At 31.0% G+C, this 19,153-nt stretch overlaps 1 protein-coding gene across 1 annotated transcript in view; it reads right to left on the bottom strand.

Annotated features, from left to right (window-relative positions):
* Positions 1–4,469: 4,469 nt before the first annotated feature.
* Positions 4,470–19,153, bottom strand: part of LOC134680892 (cyclin-dependent kinase 17-like) — a 40,251-nt gene continuing 25,567 nt past the window's right edge. Inside the window, exons 7-9 of the mRNA XM_063540172.1 lie at positions 7,461–7,628; positions 7,072–7,148; positions 4,470–4,829 (exon numbers count right to left, since the gene is read on the bottom strand). Of these exons, the coding sequence (XP_063396242.1) occupies positions 4,564–4,829; positions 7,072–7,148; positions 7,461–7,628 (511 nt within the window). The 3' untranslated portion in view covers positions 4,470–4,563. The remainder of the gene's footprint in view (positions 4,830–7,071; positions 7,149–7,460; positions 7,629–19,153) is intronic.

The following is a 19,153-nucleotide window of genomic DNA, read 5'->3' as shown; positions in this document are numbered from 1 at the left end:
TCAGTTGACATGGATCTTACTTTAATTGATCATCGATAATGTTACGGTAATGTCATATCTGTAGTGAACTTAAGCAGGCTAGACATCTTCGCGTGTCCACTCGTGTTTTATAGTGTTTCAACTACTGACAATTATTCAAGGACAATGGGCATATGCCAGATGAGAACCTTTGATATTTTTAAGATTTTTTAAACACGATATAGATTTCTACCTTTTGTAAAGGAAATCATTATACAAATAGTGAATTCAAGACTCAGCTGGCATAAAGATCGGTGTCCTTTGTTCCGAGATATTAGAGAAGACAGCATTATTAAATAAAGTAGATCAAAAGTGGTCTCGGAATATGTGTTTATGGCTCGACTACATATTAAAGACGCAAACAAAAGTACTTTCCAAAAAACCTGTTAATGCAAGGTAAATGGTTGTTTTGAGGCAACCTTAAACCCTGTATGTGCCTTCCCCATTTACATGAAATCTTTTGTCTTCTTTTAATATTGTGCTTTTTATATTTTCTTGTATTGTAAAATTTGTTTTTCTTTAACAGTGCTTCCCAGTTGTCTGAATCATGACATAGTTTTGATGATATTATTTTCTTATTACCTTACATTTTCTTCACAACTCCAATTGTTTTAGTAACTGTAAATCAATGTCTATGAATATTAGTTACATTCAGATTTATGCTTAAAAACATTGTTGATATCTTAAACATTTTAACTCTAGTTGATAATTGTCTTATTGGCAATCATACCAAATCTTCCTATTTATATCTGAGAAGGAAACTAATGCAATATTTCGACCAAGTAAATATTATATGCTGGTCCACATGTCCTTTAAAAATATTCTTATTCGGTCAACTATTGTTTAATTAATAGACAACTTTCGAGTTCGATGCAGTTCCGTCAAAAACGTGCGTTTAAATGTAGGTACGTAATGACTTCCGTTTCAATGTTGTGCGTGTGATTGATAAACTATAAAGCTATATTGCACGAATTATTCGGCAAACTAAATTCTCATAATTGCGAATCTGCACCGCTGTTTTAGGATATTTGAATTAAGGACCTACTGAATTAAAACTGTATTTCTAGTTTATCCTGCACACTGATGATCACAAAGACGCTTGATTAATGTTTATAGTGCTGTGATACAGGCGAGCCCCTATTATATGCTGGTCCACATGTCCTTTAAAAATATTCTTATTCGGTCAACTATTGTTTAATTAATAGACAACTTTCGAGTTCGATGCAGTTCCGTCAAAAACGTGCGTTTAAATGTAGGTACGTAATGACTTCCGTTTCAATGTTGTGCGTGTGATTGATAAACTATAAAGCTATATTGCACGAATTATTCGGCAAACTAAATTCTCATAATTGCGAATCTGCACCGCTGTTTTAGGATATTTGAATTAAGTACCTACTGAATTAAAACTTTATTTCTAGTTTATCCTGCACACTGATGATCACGAAGACGCTTGATTAATGTTTATAGTGCTGTGATACAGGCGAGATCTGGTTAATGACGTCACAAAGGCGCGTATAATTGACGAGTTTTTTCCGGTGCCGGATGAACTCGAAAGTGATCTATTCATTTTATTTCTTATTTTTCAAATAATGTGGTCCCACCATTACCTACGTAGGGAGCTACCTTTTGATTTTTATGGGGGGAGGGGGGGGGGGGGCTAGGATGAAATTTGAAAAAAATAGGCAGGACAATTTAGGTAAAAAAAAGTCAGGATAAACTAAAAAAAAAAGGCAGGACCGTACAGAGTGAAAAATAAAAAGGCAGGACAGAGATTACAGCTAAAAATAAAATGCAGGACAAAAATTTTCATCCTAGCCCATTACCCCCCCCCCCCCCCCCATAAAAATCAAATGGTAGCTCCCTAAAGTGTTTGCTTAAAACAAGACAGGAATATGACAGTTGTCAATTCGTTTGATAAGTTTAAGCTTTGATTTTTCTATCTGATAAGGGACTTTCCGTTTTCAATTTTCCTCGAGTAATTTTTCTGATTTTACTTGGCATAGGAGAATATTAGAACAGGATTGTGTCCATAATACACAGATGCCCCATCAGCACTTAATTTTCTATGTTCAGTGGATTGTGAAAATGGGATAAAAACTCTAATTTGGCATTAAAATCAGTAAGATCATATCAATGGGAATATATGTACTAAGTTTCAAGTTGTTTGAAATTAATTTGATAAAAAAAAATTATTACGAGCAAAAACTTTGACCTGAAGCGAGACAGACGGGCGAAAGGACAGACACACAGACCAGTAAACATTATGTCAATAAATGGAGCATAAAAATGTTAGTAGTCAGGAAAAATTACCCAAAACATTTAAGAATACAGAAATGTATCTCCCCTTTGAAATGAAGGCAATTGAGTGATTTTCAAACGTAAATGTACTAGTATCCCCTTTACTTCATTGTCTGCCTTAGAAAAGCTAATACATTTAAAAAGGATAATTTACACTATTCCCCATAGCACACAATAGGTTAGGTTTAAAAAGGTGTCTCTGAATTGTAAACACGTTTTTTTCTTAAAAAAAGAAGCCTCGGTGGCCGAGCGGTCTAAGTAGTTCTAATACTGTAATCACTTGCCAGCCAACAGGTTGTGAGTTCGAATCCCGCTCGTCCTCGTGCACTCGACTCCAATCTTAATTGACTAGGACTGTCAGTTGATGAAGGTCGGTGCTTGTCTCCTGGCACACCGGCTCCCTACACCAATAAAACCAGGCCGCCACGAATTAACCCAAAAGCGGTTCTTAAAAGTAGCATTTAAACACCAAAAATCAAAATCAAATCTAAATTTTAAGTCTCATCATCCCATAACTAAGCTTCAAACGTCAATAAACTGATCATCTGATTTCCTGAAACACTATTTTTTATGTTCTAGCTAGCCTGTTAATTACTCACATAGGAAACTGTTAACAGAATCCTTCTGGTGCCACTTTATAAGGAGCCGGATATATATACCGTTCTGGAGTCCATGAGGTAAACCTGATTCAGTCGGGTTCATGGTGTTTTTTGTGGAAAATACTATTTATTTTTTTATTTGCCCTTGTATTGTTCCATTTTTGTTTTGGTCTCTTGTCAGCTTGTGGCAATCACTTTTGAAACTTCCCTTGGTATTTTTTCACCTCTGTTCTTCCTTGTATTTTATAAAACAGAGCATCTGGGAAATTATATTAATCCAAAAATAATGTGCGTCATAGAATAGTAAGGTGAATGTACAATTCAGTTATAGCACTTTATGATATGTATAGGCATGGTGTTTATTTAAATAGTTCATATAATAAAACAATCATTTCTTATCAGTAATAATCTAAAAAAAAAAGTCTAGAAATAGAACAAATGAAGAATATAGACTAGAAACTAAGAAAGCTTATAGGTTGACTCTAAAGTTAGAAATTATTATAAATTAAGGAATGTATCTCCCTCATGCAAAGCTTTGATTCCTTTTACGGATTTGGCTATACTTTTTGGACCTTTTGGATTAAACTCTTCATCTTTTAGATAAGCTTTGGATTTCAAATATCTTGGCCACGAGCATCACTGAAGAGGCATGTTTTGTCGAAATGCGCATCTGGTGCAAGAAAATTGGTACCGTTAATTTTAATAGATAAGATATAGTTGTCTTTTGATGAGGTAGTTATGTGATTTTATTGACTTTTGTAGACGAAACGTGCGTCAGGCGTATATACAAAATTTAGTCCTGGTATCTTTGATGAGTTTATTTACAACCACTGGATCTATGCCACTTCTAGTGGAGATATATTTCCCCACGGGTATCACCAGCCTAGTAGTCATCACTTTTTGTGCCGAAATGAATTATCATTGATATGGTTATATTTATCAATAAACTGTTTACAAAATTTTTAATTTTTGAAATACTAAGGCTTTTCTACCTCAGGCATACACTACCTTAGCTCGATTTGGCAAACCTTTTCGGAATTTTGGTCCTCAGTGCTTTTCAACTTTGTTCTTTATTTAGCCTTTTTACTTTTTTGGAATGGAGTGTCACTGATTATTCTTTTTGTAGACGAAAGGGGCGTCAAGAAAAACAATGCATTTAATGACAATAATTTAACTAAACTAATTGTACCTTGAACAAATCCTAAACTTTAAAAATATTCCTTTTCTTCAGATTAATATTATTTATAAAGAGTCCAATTTATATAGAAAAACCTAACTACAATGTACTATTTGTCTAAGGTAATATAACAAGCTTGTAAGTGACAGGTAGGTTTTATAAATTCCATCTTCACAGTTGGACACAGGCTCACGAGCCACGCCTTGTAAAATTTCTATAATCAACCAATAAAATCTATACAAAACTATTAAAAAAATTCAATTGGCCTTTGGGTGATTAATTAGGTCATGATCACTGTGAATGCTATATTTTGTACATTTAATTACAATAATAAAGTTATTTGGGTATACAAAAACAAAAATCTTACAAATATATTAGTCTTTATTACAATAACTTCAAACCCAGCAGTCAGTACTTCAATTTCAAATGTTAACTTGAACAGAACACAATCGTGTATATAGAAAGTAGTTATTAACAGTCCATTACTTTTACACATAGTATTCCACCATGTCCATCCCTCATGTAAACATACCATCCCGGTCTTCCGTAGCCTAGATACTTTTCCTTTATGCCCAAATCTCCATCAAGGAAAACTGGGGAAAATGAGAATGGGCTAGTACCAAGGAATGAAATTATTCCTAATAACTTCCCATCAGGAGAAAAATGAAACAAATGTTCTCGTGCATATAAATCGTTTACTCTTTCACTGATATGTTTCCAAGAAACAAGAAAGCCACCTGAAAACAAAATAAATAATGAAATTACCTTGCCAATTTGGATCAAACTTCGCAACATTTATTATCAGGGTGTTTATTTAATTTTTGTTATTGATTACACCACATAAGAAAACATCATGGCCACCATGGCTAAAAAAACGTTGGTCTTGCTAACTATACTACATAGAAAATGCAAATTACTTAAATCATTAATCGACTTATCATTGAAGTATATTAAATTTCCTCTTCTGACTTAGAAACCTTTAGTAAAAATCAGAAACTGGTATTTAAAACAAGAGGCTCTCAAGAGCCTGAATCGCTCACCTTAATTTTTTTGGTTAAATCTCTCATAAATGATTATTTTGGCTTTTCAATTTATTTAAATGATTTTTGAATCGTCCTATTTTCTTCAAAGGCAAAAAAAAATCATTTTCTCCTGTGTTCTATTTTAGCCATAGGAGCTATGTTTCTTGACATACAAGGAAATAAAATATAAAATTTATACTAGATACTCTGAAACTCATTTAGCCTAAGTTTGGCTGAAACTGATACAGCAGTTTCAAAGGAGAAGATTTTTTAAAGTAAGTCAACATGATAAACAAATTGTGAAAAAAGTCTTTAAAGGGCAATAACTCCTTAAGGGATCAATTAACAATGTTGGTCAAATAGACTTATTTGTAGATCTTAATTTGCTTACCATTTTTGCTATTAACAGTTTATCTGTATCTATAATAATATTCAAGATAATAACCAAAAACTGCAAAATTTCTTTAAAATCACCAATTCAGGGGCATTATACCTTAACAACCAGTTACCCAATTCGGCTGAAAATTTCAGGACAGGTAAACCTTGACCTAAAAAATACTTTAACTTCTTGTCTTATTTGCTCTAAATGCTGGAGTTTTTGAGATATAAGCCAAAAACTGCATTTTACCCTGTGTTCTCTTTTTAGCCATGACGGCCATGTTTTTTGACGAAATAGAAAATAAAACACAAACTTTATTTTAAACACCCTACTGATCATTCAGTTGAAGTTTAGTTGAATTTGGTTGAGTAGTATTAGAGGAGAATTTTTTTTAAAGTTAGCAAATAAGATGAACAAATTGTGAAAAATTGTCATTAAAGGACAATAACCCGTTAATGGGTCAATTGACAATTTTGGTCATATTAACTTATTTGTAGATCTTACTTTGCTGATCATTTTTGCTGTTTACAGTTTATCTTTATCTATAATAATATTCAAGATAATGACCAAAAACTGCAAAATTTCCTTAAAATTACTAATTAAGTGGCAGCAACCCAACAATGGGTTGTTTGATTCATCTGAAAATTTCAGGGCTGATAGATCTTGACCTAATGAACGTTTTTACCCTGTCAGATTTGCTCTAAATGATTTCGTGTTTGAGAAAAAAGCCAAACACTGCATTTTACCCCCATGTTCTATTTTTAGCCATGGCGGCCATGTTTTTTTTTCACAAAATGGAAAATAAAACACAATCTTCATTCTAGATACTCTAAGGATCATTCAGCTAAAGTTTGGTTGTAATTGGTTCAGTAGTTTCAGAGGAGAAGATCTTTGAAATAGTTTACGACGACGACGACGGACGGACGACGACGGACGCCAAGTGATGGCGAAAGCTGACATTTCCTTTTAGGAAAGGTGAGCTAAAAAACCTCAAAACTTGGTTTTAATATTCTTGGTGTACCTTAAATCTCAGGTGAAAGATGCAGGCACCTTCGTGCTTCCAGTCTGACCTCTATTAATATTATAACTTTATTTCTAATTTGATTATTGACCAATGTTTTGTGAAAAATTTGTGACTAATAGTCGAAGCAAGGGACAGAAACATATTACCTCATTTTAATATGTATAGTAGCCCTTAATAAAGTGAAAGTATGGGTACTGGTCTTTTTCATACCTAAAATTCTAGCTGAAGTGGAGCGTCTGTTTGTAGGTTCAGGATGTATAAGTAGCCCCAGCCACTCCCTGACATGATGGGGATATTAAATATGATGCCTCTTGAACATAGAATTCCATGCTCTTTGCATGTTAATAACATCGCAACAACTCTTTGAGGGGTCAAAATTTCTCTGACCTTCATTCCCTATGACCTGTATTACAGAACCTACCTATAATTGAATGTATTTTTTATTTGTTCTCGTCCTGAATATAATTGAAATATTTTTCACGACGTTAAGAAACCAGCAATCAATCAATTTGTAAACTGAATGCATGTTTTACTTTAATTTAAACAAAACTCACAATTTTTGCTGACAAAGCAGAAATCTGTTGGATAACCAGGTAGATGTATTGCTGTGGTTATAGAAACATCATTGCACCTTTAATAAAAATGATATATTTTTCATACTTCAAAATAATATCTGACTATTGAAAATATGCATTTTCATATTTGGCTTGCTATTATTATTTCATATTAAGAAATTAAGATTATGACAAAAAAAAAGGAGGTTTCTTAGGCCAAACCGGTTTGATTATATATATATTGTGTTTTCTTGCATGTCTGTAATTCTGGTCCACTTTAAGATATAGTAACATCAATGTTTTTTTATGAATTAAACTTAATTATCAAAAGAAAAAAACGCTCCAAAAATATTCTATTCTACAATATTTTAGATTGTGAGAGAACTTACTCATTATTTTGCTGTTCTGGTACCTCAATGACCAATAATAGGGTTTCAGCAACAAGTACAACTTTGTCAATTGTTCTGTCATCAATTTTTATCCTCTTTGTCTTTAAAACAATAACATCAATGTCGTGAGGCAAACTGATGACATGTTTGTCTTTTTCTAACCTTTGCCTGTAAATGTAAAACAAAAATATGCAATAAAATTAGGAGATAACTGTATTGTATTTTAAGCTCCGACGGCATCAATTGGGGATTTGATGGTCGCAAATTAAGTTTACTGGCGACGCGTTTGCGGAGACAGTAAACGGGTATTTGCGACCATCAAATCCCAAATTGATGCCGTCGGAGCTTAAAATACAATATTGTTATCTCCATTCTAATGAAACTGACAGAAAACAACGTTTAAACATGTATTTAAAATCTGTCATATGCCGTCTGCGCTTTCGTGTGCGTCCCATAGCATCAATTGTCAATTGTTGCCATGTAAGACAGTGACGTTTTCCAATCAAAATGAACGTTACAAGCGTTGTTGCATTATAATTAGTGTTTCCTATACTAGCCAAATAGGCCCAATTCCCTTTGATTACAAGTAATGGTCACCTGGCATTTGAAACATGAACAGACATGTCTTGTAAGGTTGTCCTTTATTTAGTAACTTAGTCACATACAACAGATATTTTTATAGTAACTTAGTCACATATAACTGATATTCTTATAGTAATCAAGTCTCTTATAACTGATATTTTTTATAGTTACTTACACTTTTTTAGCTGCTTATTCACATGTAACTGATATTTTAATAGATACTTAGTCACATATAACTGATATTTTTTTAGCTGCTTATTTACATGTAACTGCTATTTTTATATTTACTAAGTCATGCAACTGGTATTGTTATATCTACTTAGTCACATATAACTGATATTTTATATTTTGTATAGTAACCTAGTCACATATAACTGCTATTCTTCTAGTAACTAAGTCTCTTATAACTGATATTTTTATAGTAACTTAGTCATATAACTGATATTCTTATAGTAACTTAGTCACAAATAACTGATATTTTTATAGTTACTTAGTCATGCAACTGATATTCTCATAGCTACTTATTCACATGTAACTGATATTTTTATATTTACTAAGTAATGCAACTGGTATTCTCATATCTACTTAGTCATATATAACTGATATTTTTTAAAGTAACTTAGTCACATGTAACTGATATTCTTAAAGTTACTAAGTCACATATAACTGATATTTTGTAAGCTACTTAGTCACATATAACTGATATTCTTATAGTTACTAAGTCTCTAATAACTGATATTTTTATAGTTACTTAGTCATACAACTGATATTCCTTTAGTTACTTAGTCACAATTAAATGATATTTTCATAGTTACTTAGTCATGCAACTGATATTCTTATAGCTACTTAGTCACATATAACTGATATTTTTTTAGCTACTTAGTCACATATAACTGATATTTTTGCAGCTACTTAGTTACATATAAATAATATTTTTGTAGTTACTTAGTCACATAGAACTAACATTGTTATACTTACGTAGTCATGTAACTGATATTCTTATAGCTACTTAGTCACATATAACTGATATTTTTTAGTTACTTATTCACATAGAAGTAGTATTTTGTAGGTACTTAGTCATGTAACTGATATTCTTATGGGTACTTAGTCACATTAAACTGATATTCTTATGGGTACTTAGTCACATTAAACTGATATTTTTATAGGTAGTTAGTCACATATAACTGTTATTATTATAGCTACTTAGTTACATATAACTGATACTTTTATAGTTACTTAGTCACTTATAACTGATTCTTTAAAGTAACTTATTCACATATAACTGATATTTCGATAGTTGCTTATTCACATATAACTAATATTTTTTTAGTTACCTAGTTACATGTAACTCATATTTTGATAGTTACTTAGTCACACATAACTGATATTTTATTGTTACTTAGTCACATGTAACTGATATTTTTAAGTAAGCACTATATTTATATATGTTAACCTATAGGAGTTGACAAAATGTTTGTCAGTCAATAGTTTTAAAAACTTTTATAATTTATAGCCCCAGCTAAAAAAGATTTAATTTAATTAATCACATTTTCTTTTTATCCTTGTGTTTTTTCATTTGCAATTTGTTTTATTTGCGGGTCTCACTTATTTAGCAACAAAATACAACCTTATTCATGCTTGATTTTTTGTTTACCTTTATTTGAACCCAACTGTTTTTGTAATTTAACTTATTATATCTGTCTCCTTGATGCTTCTTGTCAGTAATTAAAACAAAATATTGAAAATAGGAAATCAAGGCAGGATATACAACCTGATACCTGTAAACAGGTGTTCATTTAAGTCATGATCTATGTCTGTTTTTAAATAAATCATTATTGAATGACTAAAATTAAGGAAACACCTACATATAACGGATATTCATCTTTTTCTTCAGGGATTCTACTACTGTTGATTGTTATATACTTGTTACTATTTGTTTGTCTTGATCCATACAGTTAATGCTTGTTATCATGTTCATGTTCCAAAGGGGTTTATACTCTCTTTATTCTTTTTTTTTTTTTTTTTATCTTTTATCAATTTTTATTTTAGTATACCAAGGATCAAGTAGTTTTTTAACTCAATTTTTTATAAATACTAAATTCATCATAGATACCAGGTCTAAAATTTTTGTATTAACGCCAGATGTTTTAAAAAAATGTTAAAAAGGCCAAATTAAAAAATTATCTATACCAAAGGTAAAACATTCTTGGTTTGTCTAAAATTCAAAGTTTTGTAAACATGTAGTTAATTTATGATTATGATCATATCAATGATAATTCATGTCAACACAGAATTGCTGACTACTGGGCTGGTGATACCCTCGATAAATAAAAACTCGACCAGCAGTGACATCGACTCAAACAACTTCCTTACAAAAGACACTTCCTTACAAAAGACAAATATTGTCTTCTTTTTTCTCTTTATTTTTTTAGTATATTGGGTTAGATGATAACACTTTAATAAAAAAAAACAGTAATGAAATCAAACTTAACTTAACATCCAGTTGATTAACAGTAAACCTGATAGGTATATTATAAATCTGTGCTAAGTGGATCTGATGGGATCTAATGCAGAACATATGAACAACAACTGGAAAATTTGTATATTTTGCAGGTTGCTTATCTTTTTCAAAAAATTACTTCAAATGCAGTGATCATTGCAGAAATCTGTCATATCATCACAACTTTGTATTTGTTTGGCTTTTTAACTATTTTGATCTGAGCGTCACTGATGAGTCTTATGTAGACGAAACGCGCGTCTGGCGTATATAAATATAATCCTGGTACTTTTGATAACTATCATGACATCTACAGTGTTGAAATAGAGTCAGATGGACTGCCTTAAAAACAAAACGCAAGAGATATGTTGTGTATATGACCCTATATATGTATGCTCTAAATCATCTTAAGTTGATATGGGTGATAGATTTTATTCATAAAACAAATATTGTCATTTTGAAGCCTTTTATGGTATGCTGGTCCATGTGAGCCGAAGTCCGTGTTAAAGGCTATATTCTTTGACCTAACAAATTTAAACATTGGGACTTGTTTGGAGAGTTTTTTATTGGCATTTGAACCACATCTTCTTGTTTATCTTGTGAAAAATGTCTATATATCAAAAACATATTGCAAGCATTAGTGTTACAGAATACTCCAATTAAATATAAATATAAATGGGGAATGGGTCCATGGGACACAGATGATACCCCCACTTGTCTATCATACTAAGTAATGAACGGACATAACTGAAAAACGGTTATAGTGCTCTTCGCAAATATGTACTTGACCTGAGTATTGTGTTAATTACAATTGTATAAGTTTCATAACATTTAAGGTTGAGGCAACTTTAGTTAGAGAAAAGAAAATAAAAATTAAGAAATGTTTTCATATGTAAACGGGCATAAGACTAGAATGTTTCAGTAATATCACCAAAATTCAAAGTTGAAGTACTGTATAGTTACAAACATTATGTATAAGTTTTATAGCCTTAGGAAGAACCAAACTGCAGTTAAAATACGGAAAAGAAAAATTCAACATTTTTGTTGGAAAGGAGCATAAATTTAGAACATTTCAAAGTTCAAATAATATTCATAACATTTGGTTGAGACAATCTGAAGTACAGAAACCAACTGTAGGACGTACGTTAGTGTGGACGGATGTACGTACAGACGGAAAAAGGTAACACTTAATGCAACTCCTTCAAAGCGAGAGCAAAGAAAACGATTGGAAATGGAAATAGGGATATGTCAAATAAAACAACCCGACCAAAGAGTATAAAACAGCCAACGATCAAGAATGGGTCTTCAACGCAGCGATAAATTTAACTATTGGAGTCGGGCATCAGCTGGCCCCTAAATAAAATTTTACACTAGTTCTGTGAAAATGAGCGTCTTCCTATACCCCAAAACATATAAATGAACAAAAATTAACAAGTGAAAGTATGAACTACTGCTCACTGATGATAACCCCGCCCAAATATTGTAAACAGGAGGTTGTTGAGTGATGAATCTGAAAATGCATTATATAAACCCTGAAACCAAATTTGAAAAATCCTTGTATTGCAGTTGCTGAGGAAATTGTGACAAAATTTCTACTTGGCTAGCATGTGTAATATGATAAAAGTGTTCGGTAAACTGGAAGATGTTGAGTGATGAATATGAAAACGCAAATGGATCGGACTAACGGATGAATGGATGGACTGGACTGACGGACAGAAAGAGGTAAAACAGTATACTCTCGAATTTTCAAAGTGGGTTTTAAACAAATACATACAAGACTAACAAAGGCCAGAGGTTCCTGACCTTGGACAGACGCAGAAACTGCATCAAAAACTACTTTGACAAAAATTTTAACGTGGAGCGGACACTATCATTTTCTAATAATAATAATGTCCATAGATTATGCAATTGGGGTCAATTAACTTTCATTTTGCATTGATATAAGAAAGATCGTATCAATTGAAAAATGTGTACTTAGTTTCTAGTTGATTGGACTTCAACTATGAACATCAAAACTACTTGAACTAAAATTTCAACCTGAAGCGGAACAGACAGACAGACGAATGAACGGATGAACAAATAAACGGACACACATATGGAGGCACAGACTGAAAATCAAAATGCCATAAGTTGGGGCATAACTATAAATGCCTTTAATATGTAGTATTTCACAACAATCATAATTAAACACATGTTCACAAATCACGTTTCTATAATACAAAAAGTGTAATAAATATTTATATGATTATTCATATAACCCTTCATAATACATGTTGTAATAAACAAACTTGGGAGCAATAGAAATTTGACCAGTTTTTTTTTCAATTGATAATGTCAACGAAAAAAGCTAACCTAACCATGAAAACTGTTAGTATATTGCCATAAATTAGCAATTATGCTTAACAAACAATAGCATAGTTTATTGTCACTGGTGCAATGAAAGATTTATTGTAAAATACGTATTATTCTATAAGCTGTATTGCTTTTTGGATAAAGTATTATAATTATCGTAACTGCTGATCTTCAAGTAATGATTATTGAAGCAATAGGAATATATGATTCTCATTGATGTTTTATAGTAGTTTGCCTGTTGTTTTTAATGAGCTGATATATTGGTTTAAAATAACAATATAAATATGTACTACAAAATACACAGGAATTCAGTTTATTTTGAGAGGGCAGAACGGAATAAAGTTTTATAAAGTAAGGAACTTATAGTTAAATTAATCTATATTAATCCTTGCTTAAACACAATCCAGTGCATATAATGAGAAACAATACTGATGTCTTTCTTCAAAACAGAGCTCCTGTCTTTGTTATATCTGTTATCGAAGGATTAGGAATAATTATCTTAAACACAATCCTACTTCTTGTTTCATGCAAGATTAAAAAGGAAATCAGGAATCAACTACACATATTTTATACATTTCTCGGAGTATCGGATCTATTGAATGGGTCATTTTTACTGATGAATTCATTCACATACTTTTATAAAGATTTTTCTCTTTTTCAAAACTATAAGTTTTGTTTCTCAATTGCCGTATTGGCCCAAACCCACATGTTTATAACTGGATATTTACTTTTATTACTGACATTTGTGAAATTCTTTTCTATCATCACTCCTCTGAAATGTCTAAAATATGTCACACGTGAAATGGCCATTCGTCTATCTTTTGGAGTGTGGATATTTACTTCGGGACTTGTCATAATTCCATCACTGCTATGGGTACAAAATCAAGTGTATACATTAGGACAAGAATGTGATCTGTACAGTGCATATGGAGACAAATTTGGACAATTTATGACTTTAAGAAAATCAGCCATGGGAATTTTTATTATTTCACTGATAATATTGAACGCAAAGATTGTTATGACTATAATAAAAAGAAACAAAAGGGTAGGAGTTTTGAAAGGTAAACTCGACACTTCCACTTATAAACCTGGTACTAAAGGAGTTCTAGGAAGTAAAATGATCACTGCTTCATCAGATGTTGGATCTTCAGTTGGTGAACCTCGTGTTGTTAACAGAGTTTCCGGAAAGAACATAGAAACAAGAACTTCATCTGATGAACCTGGTCACAACAAAAAATTGGAGATTAAACCGGACACTGGAGGTAACGTTGACTCTGGTACAATTAGAATATTCAAAAATGTACTGAATACCTCAATTGTAGTTGATAAACCAAGTAACAATGGAATTCTGGAGAGCAAACCACACAACAACCAAGTTATGGATGGAAAACAAGATAGAATGTTTAACATGTCTGTTCTAGAGCCGGGTATCAGTGGAGGTCTGACAACAAAGATGGAAACATCCAGTACTCTAGATGAACCTCGTACTAGTCATAAAATATTCAACACTAACATCCCAGAAAATGTGCCGTTGCCAAAAAGAAAAATATCAAAGTCACAAGTAAATATAAAAAGTGAGTTGGAAAGTCAAACTATAGAAAAGAGAATAACCAAGGATCACAATCAAAAACTTAAAACAACAACCAAGCAGCGAACGATAGCATCAACGACCTACAATTTTCTGAAGTCGAAAAATTTCAAGGCCTATTTAACAGTTCTCATGCACGTAGGATTTCATCTTCTAAGTGGTATGCCATCATTTGTATTTTTATCTAACAGACAGTTACTGTCTTATTATACCAGTAGTAGAAGTATCAGATTCATTTGTGGTATGTGTAGATATTTGGTATCATTTATAGATCCTATTTTGATATTGCTCAGAATACCAGCATTCAGGACAACATTAAAGACATTCTATAGTAAATGTTTACAAAGACAACCCAAATATTACTGACAATCATGATAATATATCTATAAATTTATGTCATGATTAATTTGTGTTTGAAGGGTATTTGGAAATAAAGTATAATCACTTAAAAGGTAATTGTAACTGGAAATTCAAACAAAATACGAAAAATGTTAATCCCTTCATGATAAATTAAGGGAAGAATTAACTTCATATTATGTTTGAAATTGTGGAAACATTCTTTTTTGTTATTTTTTATTTATATGGATCTTGTCTATACACCAGCTTTGATTATTTGTAATATCTTCAATTTTTCACTTATTCTTACAACATTTGTATAAACTTCAAGATTATAAAAAAACGTTTTTTTTCTAAAGTGAACATTGATTGGTTAAATATTTCTCAGTGATGTCCTGTGTTTGAATTTGTTTGTTAGCTTTTTGGTCATGAATGTTTGTCTCTAATATTTAATTAACTGTGAATTTGTTTTCAGATATCGCAGATAAAATTAATTCGTTCATTGTGTAATCATACGTTTTTTGATTGAGTTAAGTCTGCCAATTGATATTTTATCGTATGTTTTTCTATGTTGTGATGTTATGCTATTGTTTCAGAAAAAGGGAGAAGGTTTGGATCCATTAAAACGTTTAATCCCGCTGCAAATGTTTGCACCTGTCCTAAGTCAGGAATCTGATGTATAGCAGTTGTCGTTTGTTTATGTAATATATACGTGTTTCTCGTTTCTCGTTTTGTTTATATAGATTAGACCGTTGGTTTTCCCTTTTGAATGGTTTTACACTAGTAATTTTGGGGCCCTTTATAGCTTGTTGTTCGGTGTGAGCCAAGGCTCCGTGTTGAAGGCCGTACTTTAACCTATAATGGTTTACTTTTTAAATTGTTATTAGGATGGAGAGTTGTCTCATTTGCACTCACACCACATCTTCCTATATCTATATAAAGTTGTAGATGCAGTGAGAAAATCAGAAACTTGGGTATCACCAGCCCAGTACTCAGCACTTATGTGTTGACAAGAGTTATCATTAATATGTTCATAATAATAAATTTACTCTTTACAAATATTTGATTTTTTTTGTATTTGGCAAACTTTTAAGGAACTTTTGGTCCTCAATACTCTTCAATTTAATACTTTATTTGGCCTTTTAAACATTTTTGATTTGAGCATCACTGATGAGTCTTTTGTAGACTGTGACAAAACACATGTCAGGCGTAATTATAGAATTTTATTCCTTGTATATATGATGAGTTTTTTTGTAAATCCTAAGCAGATTTTGTCAATAATATTTCTCATCATATTATTGTAACTAACTTGTAGTGAATAATACATTAATGTTTTTATTCATTATAATCCCTTAACCATACTGAAGTTTAGTTGGTCTTTGTGATTCTGTTCCTTAAAATTGAGAACGGAAATGGGGAATGTGTCAAAGAGATAATAACCAGACCGTAGAAAAAAACAACAGCAGAAGGTCACCAACAGGTCTTCAATGTAGCGAGAAATTCCCGCACCCGGAGGTGTCCTTCAGCTGGCCCCTAAAAAAATATATACTAGTTCAGTGATAATGAACACCATACTGATTTCCAAATTGTACACGAGAAACTGTCTTTTTCCTCTGTTAGCACCATGAATCAGCACATGAACCTTATTAATCAGTATACCCAAAGTAGAATGGAGGTAAATTTGGGGGCTATCTTAATATATTCCCAAGTATTTTGTTGGTTGCCTTGATTTCCATTTTTAATTAATAGAATTTGAACTGAATTTTTTAATACTTCCATTTTATGACTGTAAAAGCAATGAACATGGTATATCTTAAACAAGTACTGCAATGTATTATATAAGATTAATAAAATTAAATTGAAACAAGAATGTGTCCCTAGTACATTGTATGCCCCATCCACACTATCATTTTCAATGTCCAGTGGACCCTGCAAATACTCTAATTTGACATTAAAATTAGAAAGATCATATCATAGGGAACTTTTGTACTAATTTTCAATTTGATTGGACTTCAACTTCATCACAAACTACCTCAGCCAAAAATTTTAACCTGAAGGGGGACAGACATACAGTTATCCTGTATTTGTAACATAAACCATTAAGGGGGCTCCTGGGTATAAATGATTTTTTTTTTCTAATATAGGATTTCGCTATATTTTTTCATAAATGAACTTTATCATATACTTAAAAGAAAAATGAAATAAAAAAATGGGGTCACCGTTCATTTAAGCTAAAATCTGCCTCTGGAAGAAGCCTACATTTTTGTTAATGTCCTTTTTTACTGTTGAACTAATAGGAGAAAAAGAGGAAATATCGAAATAAAAAAATAACCTAATATAAGAAATCGCTTAAATTCTACAATTATTTAGTTTATGTACTGCTTATTTGAAAACAATAATAAAAAATATAGGTCACTGATGAGTTAGAAAAAATATTTCAAATTTAAGGCCAAAAAATGGCATTTCTGCATCAAAGGGAGATAATTTGGAGCTTTTTCAATTTTTAAAGTCATCTGGGGACAAACTAAATCATTTTTTTGGTTTGTTTTTTGTACCATATCATAAAGTTACAACTAATAGTGTAATAAATAAAATTTGTAATGAAAAAATAAAGGTTTAATTTTTTGCTAAAATTTTTGTACCCATGAGCCACCTTAATAGGAATTTTTAAATGCTTAACAATATGTTATGACATTTTACAAAGTAAAATGTTGTCATATTTCACCAAATGACGTCACAAGGTTATGGAAAATTGATTTATTTTGTTTGTTTGTTCATTGTTGTTTATTTGTTTGCTTATTGTTGTTTATTTGTTTATCTATTTGTGTGAACAACTGAACTCGATTCAACAAAAATATGTTGTCTTAAAATGTCAGTCTCTCTTGAGTGCTATATAATCTTTTTAATAGACAGATATATGTAGGAAGATGTGGTGTGAGTGCCATTGACACAATCTAATGACTGTTTTGTTAATCTTTCTGTATTTGATATTGTTTCATTATGCTTTAGTTAACTTTACACTGAATTTCATTGTATTTGTCCATTTTATTTTACTTTATTTCAATTAAATATATTTTCACTTTATATAACATGTATATTAAGTCTGCTTTAAATTTTATTTTGGTATACTAGTAATTCATTTAAATGTATATTTATTTATTCTATTTGTCTCTCAGTATTCAGTTTTATTTTGTAATAATGTAGTTAAGGTGGTTCACAACTCCTTCGCTAAAATCAATTTGGCTAGTTTAATTTTCATGAACTTTTGACAAAGTATTTACTTTTAACCTTTGACAAAAATATCAAAGTTTCAAAAATTTTAACCAACTATTTTATCAGAACAATTACACTGGTTATAGAGTAGTTTAACATACACTAAGTTTAATCATTGAGAAGCTTTATATTGCCTTAACAACACAACATAATTAAAAAGTTTAGCTGATTTTACAGAGTTATCTCCCTGTAGTGTTAGGTACCACCTTAAATGTAATTTTATTGTATGCATCTTTTTTTTAAATCTTATTTCATTATAATTTAGTCAATGTTTGTTAATATCTTTTTGCTTTAATTTGCTAATATTATATATTTTATTTAAGTGAATGTGTCAAATTATTAAATTGTGATAGATTTTATTTAGGTAGGTGTTTACTTTTATCTTATTTTAATTAACTTAATAATTTAACTAACATACAATGTATTCATGTGTATGTATTTTGTACAATTTATATGGATTAAATATTGATTAGAAAATAAAGCTGATTATTATTTAATTTCAACAATGTAATACATGTCCATCCACTTTTGTTATTCACACATTAACACTATGCAACACACTGTAATTTAACATACTGTTATAATACTAATTCATTTATTAGAATCATGTCAACTTTAGGGATTTAAGCTGTTTCAAAGTGTTAATAACATTTCAAAGCAAAAAATATTAAGACAATGTGATTTTAACAAAATGAAAATACAATTCAAATTATTCTCATGGTTTGATTGAAAATTTTTCTTAACATTGGATATATGATTGAACCAATAAAGTCATTTAAATCTAATTTTCTAGCCAAGTCTGGAACCTTGTCAATAAGACAATAAGAAGATTTAGTATGATGCCAACTAGACAAATATCCAACAGAGTTTAAATGGTGCTAATTTAAACAACTGCATCTCACCATATTTCGATGGTTTTTTTTATCATAAGGGAATAAGATTGATTGTTGTTTGATTGCTTAATGTACAGTTTTTGGTGGGGTTCATGTTGCTTAGTCTTTATTTTCTATTTTGTGTCATGTTTACTATTATTTGTCTGTTTGTCTTTTTTCATATTTAGCCATG

The sequence above is a fragment of the Mytilus trossulus genome, chromosome 8 (assembly GCF_036588685.1).
Source record: "Mytilus trossulus isolate FHL-02 chromosome 8, PNRI_Mtr1.1.1.hap1, whole genome shotgun sequence".
NCBI lineage: Eukaryota > Metazoa > Mollusca > Bivalvia > Mytilida > Mytilidae > Mytilus > Mytilus trossulus.
The sequence above is the reverse complement of the archived record's forward strand: the minus strand, read 5'-3'. Positions and strand labels throughout refer to the sequence as shown.